A 12995-nucleotide genomic window follows, 5' to 3' on the forward strand; every position below is an offset into this window, starting at 1 on the left:
CAGTGAATTATCTTATTTCACTTTAATCTCCTGATCAAATACCAGAGAGTCCAGTCCCCTGCTTCCCATTATTAATACGTTGTCCTATTTAAAATGTTGGATGGAAGTACTGTGTTTTTGTAAAGCCATAAAACAGATATTTGACTTTAATTTTCCGTCAATAGTTTTAGGCTGCGGGATTCAACCCACCATCGACTGCTTTGTTCTTGTTGTCTTCACCCGCTGGAGATTCAGCCCCTTCTAACAGCTCTCCTGAAAAAACAGTATAGTTGTGACATTTGTCATCTGCACTTGACTGATATATTTAATGACAGCAAACATTCACAAAGTCTCAAAGCCTCATCTCGAAGCGTTTTTACTTTTTAAGTAAAACATTTTTCAGACCAAGAGAGTTTTTATTTGAAACTCTCGTGCAGATTTGGTAATTGGTGTATTAAATGATGTACGATCTACACATCTGCTGTATTATATCTGATGGGAATTTGCAGTTAGCTTTGAATGTTTTACTGTGTAAATATAATTTTCTCCATGAAGACATAGAACAAGCTGATACAAAACATGTATGACACAATCAGGACATTTTTTTAAATTATATTTCAAATCTTGAAGCTATTCATAGGAAAATATAATTTTTTTTAATATAAATTAACAATAACATTTCTCCGTTTCAACATTTGACATTGTTTTTGGTTTATTTTCATTAAATATGGGTTCATCTGATTTGCAAACCATTGCATTCTGTTTAGTTTTTTTTTACATTTTACACAGCGTCCCAACTTTTTCAAAAACAAGGTTGTAAACAAACTGGATATCAGAAATAAAGTTGCAACAGTTAGTCAATAAATTGAATAGTCAATCGACCCCAAATGAATCGGAAGCTTTTCTGCGGCAAACATTGATACTACCCTTGATGTCTTTGAATTTTGGAGTTTTGATTGGACAAAACCAGACATCTGTATTGCACCTTTCGCTTTAAGGAATTATAATTTAGAGAGGAATTTAGAAAAGAAAAGAAAAAAAAAACAGGGCAGGTTAATCGATTAATCTTGTTAAAACCTTCAAATGATTTAGAAAAACTCTTATATTTCTAAGAGGGATTGCATTAACACACTGGTGCGACATCTGTATTGTATTTTATCAATATTATACCTGTAGAGAAATATCCTCATGTCACATCTATTAAGACGGGCGATGCTGTGGGATTACACCATTAAAAAGATTTACCGTTCTGCAGTGGGGCATTGGACTTCGTGGCGCTCCCAGGCTGCGCTCCCTTCTCTGTCTCCCCTGTGTTGCCATCTGGTGGTCTGTTGACCTCTGCTGACTCATGCGCCTCAACCTCCAATTTGTCCTCCTTTGGTTCAGGCTGTTCGGTTTCTGTGTGGACCTCTTGGGGCTCCATAGCCTCTTCCTGCTGGGCTTCCTCCTCCGCTTCCCTTTTAGCTCGCTCTTCTGCCTCTGAGGGTCACATGGAGGCAATTTAACAAGAGTGAGTGTGTGTGTGTGTGTGTGTTTATGTGCATTAGTTACCGTTTGTTACTTTAAATCAGTGAAGGTTAAGAGAACTCAGCATTTGTTTGTTTTTTTTTGTTTTTTTTGCTGTTTTAGACCGCAGATTTTTCAAACTCTGCTGAAACTTAAAACCGGCATTAACAATGTTTGGCCACCGGGTGGCAGCTTAAACAAGCTGTACAGGTATTTTTCACTTTTAAATTGACAAGTACATTTATTTGGAAGCAGATGTCAAGCAGTTTCAGAGAGACGTTGTCATTCTGTCACTTAATGCATTCAGGTCATATATTCACTCTGTTTTAGCTCTGTTTTTGGTCTTCACCAAATATCTGGCTGCTAAATGATTCATACGTTCACTGGCTCTAGTTGCTGACGAAGTCTGTTGACTGTTTTTGTATTTTATCAACTGAAAACAACTGCCTTATGCAACTGAATGCAGCACTCATCAAAACAACTAGAGGTAACCAAAAGACTAAACTTGATTGTTAGCAAAACCCCAAATAACAACCTGAAAATGCTAAAACACTCATATATAAGCATTTGTTCCAGTGTTGAATAAATATAATCATGATAGCTGCAAAACATTGATCATTGGCACATTAATGGTCCTATTTTCTAACAAACACACTGTAGTTCTAATCAGTGGCTCTTGTATTGGTCAACAACTATTTAGGAAAGAATTCCTTTGGCTAGTGTTTATGCTGTTGACTTGACGATAAATATTTATCTCTCACTCATAGACTATTCAATCTAAAGTTAATATTTAATTCCTTAATGCTCCTTAAAATAACCCATCAACTTTCCAGTATGTAGATATACCAATATGTAAATGTTAACAAACTATTAATTTTGAATACACTTAAGTGCTTGTCTGAAAAATTGAAATAACTATAAAGTGATGTAAACATTGTCCTTATTATTGGCTTATAACTGACATAAAACATTTACAAACAACAAATAAGGCTAGTGAGTTACAAATGATAAACTATCTCTCGGGGTTTTTTTTAGAAAGTGGTGTCAACTTGATTAAACATATGAAATAGAAATTAATGCGTGCGCTGATCAGCAGTGGCAGATTTTAACATAATGAATCAAAACAGATCATTTCCTCACAAATTCCACACTTCCACAGGTCAGTAAAATCCCTCTGTGAGTAAGCTAAGAGCATTGCAGCGTTATAAGCCAATTTTCTCCACTCTGGTGGATTTCATGATCTGTTCGGACAGATCAGTTTTACTATGGCCACAAATCATCCCCATTTGACCAGATTTACGGTTTGTATGGATGTACAGTACCTTTACCAGCCTGTGCTTTCCACCTCTCTCTGTTCTGGTAAACCTCTTCGTTCCACAACGCCTTGAAGTTCTTCATGTCCACCACCAGCAAAGAACTTTGGCCTGAGGAGCTGCTGTCAGAGCCCATGCTCTTGACACTGCGCCTCTTGGCTTCATCTGAGCTAATACTGTTCAGACTGGACAGGTAAAAAAAATAAATAAATAAGATAGAGGAAGGCAGTTAAAACAGAAGTCTACAGTCATAAAAACAGCTCTGTGAGGCAGAATTTTTAACATGAGCTTGCAGGTAATTTTGACCAAGTTCTTAGCATATTAGCGTGCTAAAATTTTCGAATCATCAACAGACACAAAGTAAAACAGACTAAAGGGAAAGTCATTACTTGAATGGAAGTGTATGAATTCAGAGCCTTTTTGGAGACAATCCCTCGTGTTTTTCTGACCCATAAGCCATGTCCACTTTTATGTAGGCCTACAGTCAATGGTTTCAGCCCACAGCGTCGCTCACTATCTATGGTCACAATAAACTTCCTGTTTTGGTGGGACACAGTTGTTTTTCGGTTCTTTATGGGGGAAGGAAGGTTTTGGAGGTTTAATGAAAGACGCTGTCAACTTGCATTATGGGAAATGCAGTTGTTGTTTTTTTTAGGTCGAGCCAAGTCAGAGTATTTATGCAGCTACTGCTTCACTTTTGACCATTGTTTATTTCTTTATGTGTGTTGAGGGTCTTGAGACTTTATGAAAGTGTGATGGAAAGAACCCTTTAAGCTTATTCCAATTCATCATGTAGGGTATATGAATGTATGTAAGAAATGTTTCTAAAATCCTTCTAATAATTGCTGAGATTAACCACAAATGTCAACATCACGGTGGCACTAGAGGAAAACTCGGGAGGCCCTCAAAACCGGTAGGTTTCACCCTCTGAGGGCTAAGAATGCCCGTACAAAATTTCACGGCAATACATTAAACTGTAGTTCATTTTGGAGTTGTGGACTGATTAGCAGATCAACATTGCCTGGAGTCATATTCCTGTTTTGGCTAAAAAAAACCAAAAAAAAAACCACGAGTTTCAGATGAAGCTGTATGTTGAAAAAGAAAAGAAGCAAGACAGACGGATAAACAAGAGGCAGGCAGAGACTGCAGACACAGTTTATAGGTGATTGAAAGCAGCTATAAATGCTGTGAGGGAACACTGCAAGGAACCAAATAAGCACCCGGGTGTGTACGGAGACAAGGAGACTGCACAAGTGGTAACACTATCTGCGATTTCCACTCGGTTAACTGTGACTGGAGGCCCACTGAGTGATGCTAATGACTGCTGTTGGGGAGAATGTGGATGCCGACATTGACGTGCAGGTGCAATGGAAGATGCAGAGCCAGACTCCCTAAGTGCTGCATTATTTTCCAGTGAGATAACTTCACAAGACACAAAGTTTAAACAAATAAATAGACACAAAGTTTTTTAATTATCTTTGTCTGGGTAGTTTTTTAACGCAATGGCAAGTTGTGCTTTCTTATTTAGATGCTTTCACAGGCTTGCACACAGTGTACCTGATTTAATGCGATGACGGAGGAAAAGTATTGAGCCAATTAATTAAACCGGTGGGGACAACATCTCTTCCTTTTGCAGCTAAAGAGGCTGTTGTGTATGCCTGTCCGGCACCAAGGCCCATTCTTGATCAGGGACGGTGAGGTGAACTTCACTAACATCTCTAAAATGTCAATTTCAAGGTGTGTGGCTCTGCCTGATGAAAGGTGGAGACATTTCCACGCACAGAAATGGATTACTCATGGGAGACTCATCTGCTGTTCCCAATACTTCCATTAGATATGCTGTTGGTGCAGAGGAGCTGCTGAGTTTTAATCATGTCATTGGGTGAGCAGTTATTCAGAAAGGTGTGAGAGCTGAAGGGTAGAAAACAGTACATTTTCCGTCGTTGATTAACCAGGCTTGCCGATTAATATCTTTTCTGATTTACATATAGTCACCCACTTCCATCTGCTCAGTTATGCTCCAGAGCAGCATTTAAAAATCCAAACTTTTCATTCACAAATATAATCTCACAGAGAAAGAGCTGCAGCTCACCTTGAGCGTCTAAAGCCGGCAAAACCTGCATGGGAGGCCTCGTCAATGAGCGGCGTGACGATGCGCTCCATCATGTCCGTCAGCACAGTGAAGGTGGGCACCACAATGAAGTCTATGAACCCTGGTGGTAAAGATATCAGCAAACATAATGTTAGTCTATATTCACATTGTACTGTAAGTGTATCCAAAGGCAACTGGACTTGCATCTTTAAACTCTCGTCCAAAAGGCTTCTTCAGTTCTAACTGAAAATTGTATTTAATTTCTAACTGTTAGACTAGAGTTTCTGTGTACTGACTGACCTCCACAGAACTGAAGATGCTTTTTGAATGAGCGGTGAAACATCCTCAAATCAAATAAGTGCAGTTGCCTTTGGATAACACTAAGATTGACCATGAAATGGATGACTGAGAATCTTTACAGACCTATATTCACATTCTTTACTTAATTTGAAGTATTTAAAGCCCAGAACAATCACTAAGAACACTGTGGAAAACACAATTTAACATAATTGATTTATTACATTATTATTATTATTATTGTTATTACTTAAAAATGGATAGCATCCCATGGAAATTGTTGGATTTTTTTTTTTTTTACATAAGCAAATATTTGAACCTTTATGAAACTGAGATTAAAAAAAAAAAAAAAGGTTGTATACTTGGAACCACACCACAAGTTAAATTAGATTTGTCATTATTTATTAAGCAATAATATTAGTAAATGTCTTTTTTCCCCCCTGCGGACGAGGTAAGGACACAGTTGGCCTCAGTAGCTAGTACTGACACCTTTTTAGCAGAAATAACCTCATGCAGGCGTTTTGCATCATAGCCCATCACAATGACTTCATAACATTTTTGACCATTCTTCAAATCAAAAGTGCCTCAGTTGCAAGATTTTTCTCAAAAGACATCATCCTGGAGTAGAACTTGCGTCCCCGTACGGGGAGAAGCCACTCACCGATCTGGGACTGTGCCACCATCGTGGACTTCCGGTCGCAGAGAGGGGAGAACGGCAGCCCGAGCTCGGACTCTTTGTCCCCCTGCAAACACAACAGCTCCCTCAGTACAGTCATTTAGTTGCTAGAAAAGGCTACCGCACCCTTCGGGCATGCGCACGCATCTCACTGGGCATGTAGACGCTCATAAACACACACTTACCCCCGCACGCCATATGCTCACACTTCTATCAACAGACTCTGATTTGTCTGAGCCCCACCCAAAGTGCTTTTGGGCCACAAATGTGTTTCATTTTCTTTTCCGATTTGTCGCAAACAGATGAGTTGTGGAGTCGGGAGACAATGTTCTTTGGAGAAGCTATTTATTGACAATCCGTATCCCGAGAGACAAAGGCCTCGTGAAAGCAGCCACCATGACAATATCACTGATAATGAGAACCATGTGGATTAATAATGGAAGAGATGAAAGCAATGTGGCACCATTTAAACCAATGTCATTTTTGAAGACATTTTCAAATACATTATTTATTATTTATAGCCTAATGCAAATTAATTTGGGAGGTAGTGTTGTGCCAAAGCACCATATTAAACCAATGTTTCACAATTATTGTCATTATTTTATCCTTCATGTTTCACTGCAACTTCAGAAAAAAACAACAACACGGAATTTGTACTGCATTGACAGAATTAACAGCTTTTGTTGACAAAGCAGCCAGCAACTAATACAATCATAAACACAGCAACAGAGAAGCGACAAACAAAAAAAAGGCAAATCAATTTTACTTTACTTCAAATTGTGTTTGCACCAATACAGCAAATAATTCACGCAGCAAGAGAATAGTATTCATCATACTTCGTCTGGTGACAAAGCTAGTCTTTTATTGTTGATCTGTAGATGGACCGTCTGCTCGGTGCTTCACTCCCAAATGACACAGTTGTGACTCATGACATGCTAGCTTTACCTCGCTGAGTTTGCACTGCACTTTATTGTCGTTTATTTTTTGAAGGAGTACCACAAAGAGCTTTTTGATTAATCGTAGTCTTTGCATGTTTTCTGCTGTTTGTACTGTAGCATCTAATCTCACAGCGTCACGTATTACCAAAGCCTGGAAGTAATGTGTTCTTCTTCTTCTTCTTCTCCTTTTTGTTGTCTATTTGATTTTTTTTTTTTATTTCCTAAGGAATATTTAAAAAATTGTAACCCATTCCTAATCTGAACCACAAAAGCACTAAAGCACATGCTTGGCTGCTGTCATCCTGCATGCGACTGTGACCTGACGGGTGAACCCACTCACCTGTCTGAAGAACTCCTCTAGTAGGGAGGTGGTCCAGCGGTTGTGGAGGTCCCAACTTTTGGCTGGGTGGCTGATGTCCGCCGTGTGCAGCAGCAGGGACAGGGCTTTGGGTTTGTCGATGCTGAGACAGGGAACATTGCAGTACGTTAGAGAGTTGTTTTCTGGAAGGGTCCGGTACTCTGGCTTTTTGTTGTTGTTGTTGTTTGGTTGTTTGTTTTTGTTTTAAATTGATTTGCTCTAGATTTTGTATTTTGACAGAAAAATATATTAATAACAGGTAATTGAAAAATACCAGTTGGGGGAAGGATAGAAGTAAATGTCCCAGGCAATGGGTGTACCTGAAGACACCAAGGCAGTTGTTTGTGTCACAATCCGTGCACAACATCTGACACTTTGTGCAGCCTGAGGTGGGATAGCTTTTTGTTGGCATCATAGCCTACTGTGTACTCAGTGGCTAGAGTACAGCCCCAACACTGGGCTGTAGATGTCGTCCTCCATCCCTGACACTAGATTAAATTACAAGAAGGATCACTTTGCTGCCAGTATGGACAGAAGGAACAATTATTGAAACCATGAAACTGTGCTGACATGCTGATATGTTTTACGATAGACTTGGCAATATATATTTTGCGTACAGTGTGCACCAAGAACTTGAACTGACTAAATTTACTAAGACATTACAAGAGAGGAGTGGGACGTGAGCTGCAGGTCAAACTGCTGCATGATATCCCATTCAGCCCTAATAGGATGTGGTGCATGGCTGCAGGCTAAGTATAAACACATCACTGCTAAAGATTTGCTTATTTGCAAATTTACCTTTAGAGTTCATGTTTAAGCAAACAAAGAATATATAGTTTCATTTAAAAAATTTAAAAAAAAAGGCAATTTCTTAAAACTAATTCTTCTCAAACCGAAGAAAATAGTGCATCTGGTAGGGACTATTTGCAGTTGTAGATTAATACACATTCCTTAGTATTTCCAGCAGCAGAACAGTGCATGTGGGATTGTCTTAAAATAAACTAGTGTGTGTGTGTGTGTGTGTGTGTGTGTGTGTGTGTGTGTGTGTGTGTGTGTGTGTGTGTGCGCGCGCATATTTATGGTGTAAAGAAACATGACAACTAGTACGAGTGTGTGGCTCGCTTGGCACAGGCAAATGCAAAAATACTTCTCTGCTAATATGTCTTATTAGCATGTGTATACAACCGCGTGATCCGTTGGCAACTCAAAACACCTCCATCTGAAAGGAGGGGGAGAAACAGTCCCCCTTTAATCATGCTGCCTCCATTAGGCTGGCTGGTCCTCTAAACTGGAACACAGTGTGAAGATGCACCGTCTCGCCTCATCAGAAACAGTCGTGTCTGAGATATGACCTGATAACCATATCCAAATATCATGTTTAATGGACAGATGCGTGAATGGACAGAGTCAGGCCAATATGGAAAATAGGCGGACAAATGAAAAAAAAAAAAAAAAAACACACACAAACACACACACACACACATACACACACACACACACACACACACACACACACAACGCAAGGTTAAACAGAGGTGAGAAAGACGGCTCACATTTCCCCTCATTCCAGCGGAGGCAGATTGGGTTTTAAAGTGCACTCTAAGCAAGCCTGCAGCTGACTGGTTTGAATTACTTCACATTAGAGTCTATTCAGCATCGCAGCTCCCTGCAGACTGCAATCGCTTATTTATGTACGTGTGTGCATCTCTGTGTGTGTGTGTGTGTGTGTGTGTGTGTGTGTGTGTGTGTGTGTGTGTGCGCGCGCGTGCACCCCATACTGTAGCTTGATGATAACCTTGCACTCAGCACTTTTTCTTTATATTCACAAACACTGGAAGCATAATATTGTCGATCACAACATGTATTCTTCGGGAAGCTATTTATCTCCTGAGCAGTTTCCTGAACGCGACGCGTGCTGAGCGTTATCACAGTGAAAGCAATAATATCCTGAAGGTCAAAGGGTTTCTTAGCTTTCTCTTGTCTGTGCGGCAGCTGCATCAGCAGCCACGACCCGTTTGCATCATATGATAGTTTGCTTGATAGCTCTTTTTTATTTCTGTTCTAGGTCTGCACGTACAGTGGGTTTAAGTCACTGCCCACAGCATGTGAGAAGGAAGTTGTGTCAGGAAGGAGACAAAGATATGCTAACCACAACAGTCCTTAAAAAGTCGTTACAGCAAGGAGGGGGAGGGGGTACAGTGTAAAGCTTGTATATCAATCTGTCACATTTCTTTATTCTTTAACTACTGTTTAGTTTTGAAAAAGCAGCACTTTACATTTTTGTAATTCATGGCAGCAGCGTCACCTAGTTTAATTCATCTTGTAGACGTTGTCGATTTTTATTAGTGCAATTTTTTCTAAGGTATCTTGCTTTTATTTTCCCTTTTTTTTTCATGGCTTCTTTGGGGTTTACATTGGGTTTTAAGATGAAATTGTATATTCATCATCATTTTCTTGATATTGTAGATCCCATATTAAGCCATCCTTGGTAGCTCTATTGCAGGATGAGAAGTGCTACATGTGTCACTGGGAATCCTTTGAAGTCCTTTAATGTGTATTTCACAAGTCTTTGCTATGTTAAGATATAACTGTGGATTTATTGCAAATAACGAAAATTCAAACAGTGTGTAAAATGATTATATATTTTAAAACTATGTATTGCTGCACAATAATCTACATGGAACCTGTGATCGGATGATATGAGTTTGTTTAATTATACCCATGATTTGTTCTCTTGCTTAAATTGTTAAAGTTAAGACCAACAAGTCCAGAGCCGAGTGTTTTGGTGTGCAGCAAACGCCTTCCTTTGGATTTCATTCTCCTCGCTCTCCTATTCTTAACCACAACTGAACTATTTTCCTGTGCAGAGGACTTCTGATTTTTTTTTTTTCAACAAAATCACAATCCCCATAATCAATTTTTTCTTCCATTAATCCATTTTTAAAAGAGAAAATTACACACGACGATAGAAATCTTTAATTTGAATGCAGTTTTGATGAGTAAAGCCTAACTCGGGTTATTATCTGCTACAATTTAGAGATCCCCTGCATGCTTGACATAACAGGCGATTAGTAGACGGCAATGCAGCTGCACACAGAGAAGCCTCCTCTACTCAGACAGATATTAGTTTGAACAGAGTGAAATAAGACGTTATAATGTAAGATATATTTAGGATTAATCTACATAGGCAGGCTGGGCTTGCATGGGAAGCTGTATATTGTCTGGCTAACACTGATATAAGATTTACTCCTGCATTAACATAGTAAAAGTTGCATGCTTTGAAACAAAAACGTATCGATGTGGATGAAGTCTAAGTATCAAAATTTTGCACCGAATGACAAAGGCATTTTTTGATCGTCGCTAAAATCGACTGAAAGGTGTAAGGAAATATTTATGTGAAAGAATACAAGCAGTAAAACAAGAGTGCTGGTGAAGACAATATAACATTTTTTTGTGAAAGATGAATGTTTTCTTCCCACTCATCAGCTGTAGCAGAACTTCAGCACGCCAGCAAACCTGCCAGCATTTTCTAGCGCCAACTGTTTTTCACCGCAGTGTGCAAATACATTTCGCCCTGCCAAATCTGGTGTGACTACACCGTAACTCTGCTGCAGACATCCAGCACAGAAGAAAAAAACTGCCTGAGAGGGTCAGTATTTATACCCTGCTGGACAACACTGTATAATGCATGACATTTGGTACTATTTAGCAGCAAAATACTCATTTCTCTTCTATTCTTTATTTTGATTAAACAACAATAACTCATCCTTTGTTTGTTCCCTATAAAACATGGCTGTTTACTGTATTTCTCCATGAGTACCCCCTTCTGAGCAGGGTTAATTGGGTTGTAAACAGCAGGTGGTATGTAAATAGTGGCTGATAGTTGGATTAATGGGGATGTAAATTGCACAGGCGAGGGCAGGCAGTGTCAACAGTGCTGAGGGAAAAAGGCGACTGACCCTTCGGGTTGTTGGAGGAAGTTCTTCATGGCCTTAACCTGCTGGAAGTGGCAGGACATATCCGTGGCCAGAACCATCTCCACCACCAGAGCCCGCAGCTCTCTGGACGAAAACAAAGGAGAGAGAAACATGAGCCACGTGCAGCTTGATGAACTGTCAAACTCACAGGTAATAAGAGACGGCTTATTTCGGAAGTCTCTAAAGTGAATGAAGACTGATTTTGAGAGCTATTTATGAAATCTGCTTTGACAAGACCTGGCTTATGCTATAAGAAATCGGATTGCAGCTGTCGTCTTTAGTTTGTTGTCACATAACAGTTCCATTTAGTACAAAGTTGTTGGACCTTAAAGGAAATCAATTTTGCTGATTTTGACTCTGCGCCTCCCCTGAGCAGAGTAAATGTAGAAAAATAGGAAATAAGTTTACTTTGAGGTTTGAAAAAGGTGCGAGATTGTTCCGCTTGACCTGCCTGGTTTCATGCCAGACACTCGTATCTGTCTCTATCTGTTCTCACAGCATATTTTTACATCCGAGTTTGAAGTTCCCTTTTCTGTCACTCAACTCTTTCCACTTCCTGTCTGTCTTTCTTTTATGGTCTGTTTGTCTCAGATTGAACTGGCACTTGAACCACAATGCAAATTCTTTTTGAACAAAAGTACTCATGCACAGAACAACAGAGTGTTCTGTATTGAATTTGTGGCTTATTTGGATTTATTTTGAGCACAGTGGAACACGGCCTTCTCACATGCCTTACAAATTTATAGATTATGTAAAGCAGCTATTTACATGCTGCATGTAAAAGAACATTTTTATGGAGGCAAGTAATGTTGAAGGATGAATTTGTAGCTTTACTTCCTGACTACAATTTAAACGTTTTAACATGGTGAGAACCAAACCCACCACACACGTTTGAGTTCCGTGCTCGGGCCACTTAAAGTGGTGACTATCTCTTCAAGTAGCCCATGCACATTATGGAGCGTTTGTACAACAAACAAACAAACCGGACTTTGGGGGTCAAACATGCCCAGGCATGGTGTGAGTGTATCCGATGTTTCACTGACCTCCAGTCGTCCTTGGAGAGGTTGTACAGGATGTTCATTTCATCGTCGTCCTGCAGCAGGCGATAGGCTGCGCTGACATGGTGACTCTCCAACACTGAGCGGTCATTATACAGGATAGCCGTGTCTGACCTGTCAGTCAAAGAGAAAGCAAAGCAATAGCCTGTTATTAGTCTGTACTGGGAGAAAAAAAAATTAGAACAAACATGGAACCTTTACTTTCTCAGGAAAATGTGTCATCTAATGACAATACAAATGTGATCAAACTGATTCCAGCATGTGACTAAGACCTCTGATCTTTCCCTCTTTTGTGTTTCATTTATTTGCCCATTTTCTTTTTCTTCAGTTCACAAAGTGTCAATAATCTGGAAAAGTTTCCCTCCCTGAAATGTATCTTGATTAGAAAAAGTATACATTTGGAAAAAAAAGTAATTATTATAAACTCAAAGGAATCTGGATACCTTATTAAGAAAATTGACTATTCCAAGTTTATAAAATGAAAATAAGCATAAATTGAAGAATATTTAATGAAAACAGTGTTGGTAACAAACCAACTACTAAATTTCCAAACAATAACAGAATGTTTTCTTTCCATCTCAAGTTTTCATGAATGAAGCTGTTGAGGAATTTTGAGTGCTGGAGGACAAACAGACTTTTTTTTTCAAGGGCACTGAGTCTAAAGTTCATCTGGACTCCCATTCTGCCTCAGTGTTATTACTGCACTGCAGGCGATCACAGTGTGAATGTAAAGCCCCCATGCTGTAAATTACAACATTGATCGGTGGAGTCAGTGCCATGCATTTTTGATTTTATGATCCA

General features: G+C 39.4%; 1 protein-coding gene across 6 annotated transcripts in view; it reads right to left on the reverse strand.

Annotated features, from left to right (window-relative positions):
* pde1cb (phosphodiesterase 1C, calmodulin-dependent b) overlaps window positions 1-12995 on the reverse strand; it is a 100846-nt gene that overhangs the window by 3423 nt on the left and 84428 nt on the right. For 4 of the 6 annotated variants that reach the window (XM_069157738.1, XM_069157739.1, XM_069157742.1 and 1 more), the window contains 8 exons: window positions 12180-12308; window positions 11119-11220; window positions 7142-7262; window positions 5849-5930; window positions 4891-5011; window positions 2808-2983; window positions 1225-1458; window positions 190-252 (listed from right to left, as the gene is read on the reverse strand). In XM_069157738.1, the coding sequence (XP_069013839.1) occupies window positions 190-252; window positions 1225-1458; window positions 2808-2983; window positions 4891-5011; window positions 5849-5930; window positions 7142-7262; window positions 11119-11220; window positions 12180-12308 (1028 nt within the window). The remainder of the gene's footprint in view (window positions 1-189; window positions 253-1224; window positions 1459-2807; window positions 2984-4890; window positions 5012-5848; window positions 5931-7141; window positions 7263-11118; window positions 11221-12179; window positions 12309-12995) is intronic. The other 2 variants (XM_069157741.1, XM_069157740.1) reach the window with 1 other exon arrangement.

Source organism: Embiotoca jacksoni, unplaced genomic scaffold, assembly GCF_022577435.1.
Source record: "Embiotoca jacksoni isolate LCO1_2020_lvr unplaced genomic scaffold, fEmbJac1.0.p SCAF_22, whole genome shotgun sequence".
In the NCBI taxonomy this organism is placed as follows: domain Eukaryota; kingdom Metazoa; phylum Chordata; class Actinopteri; family Embiotocidae; genus Embiotoca; species Embiotoca jacksoni.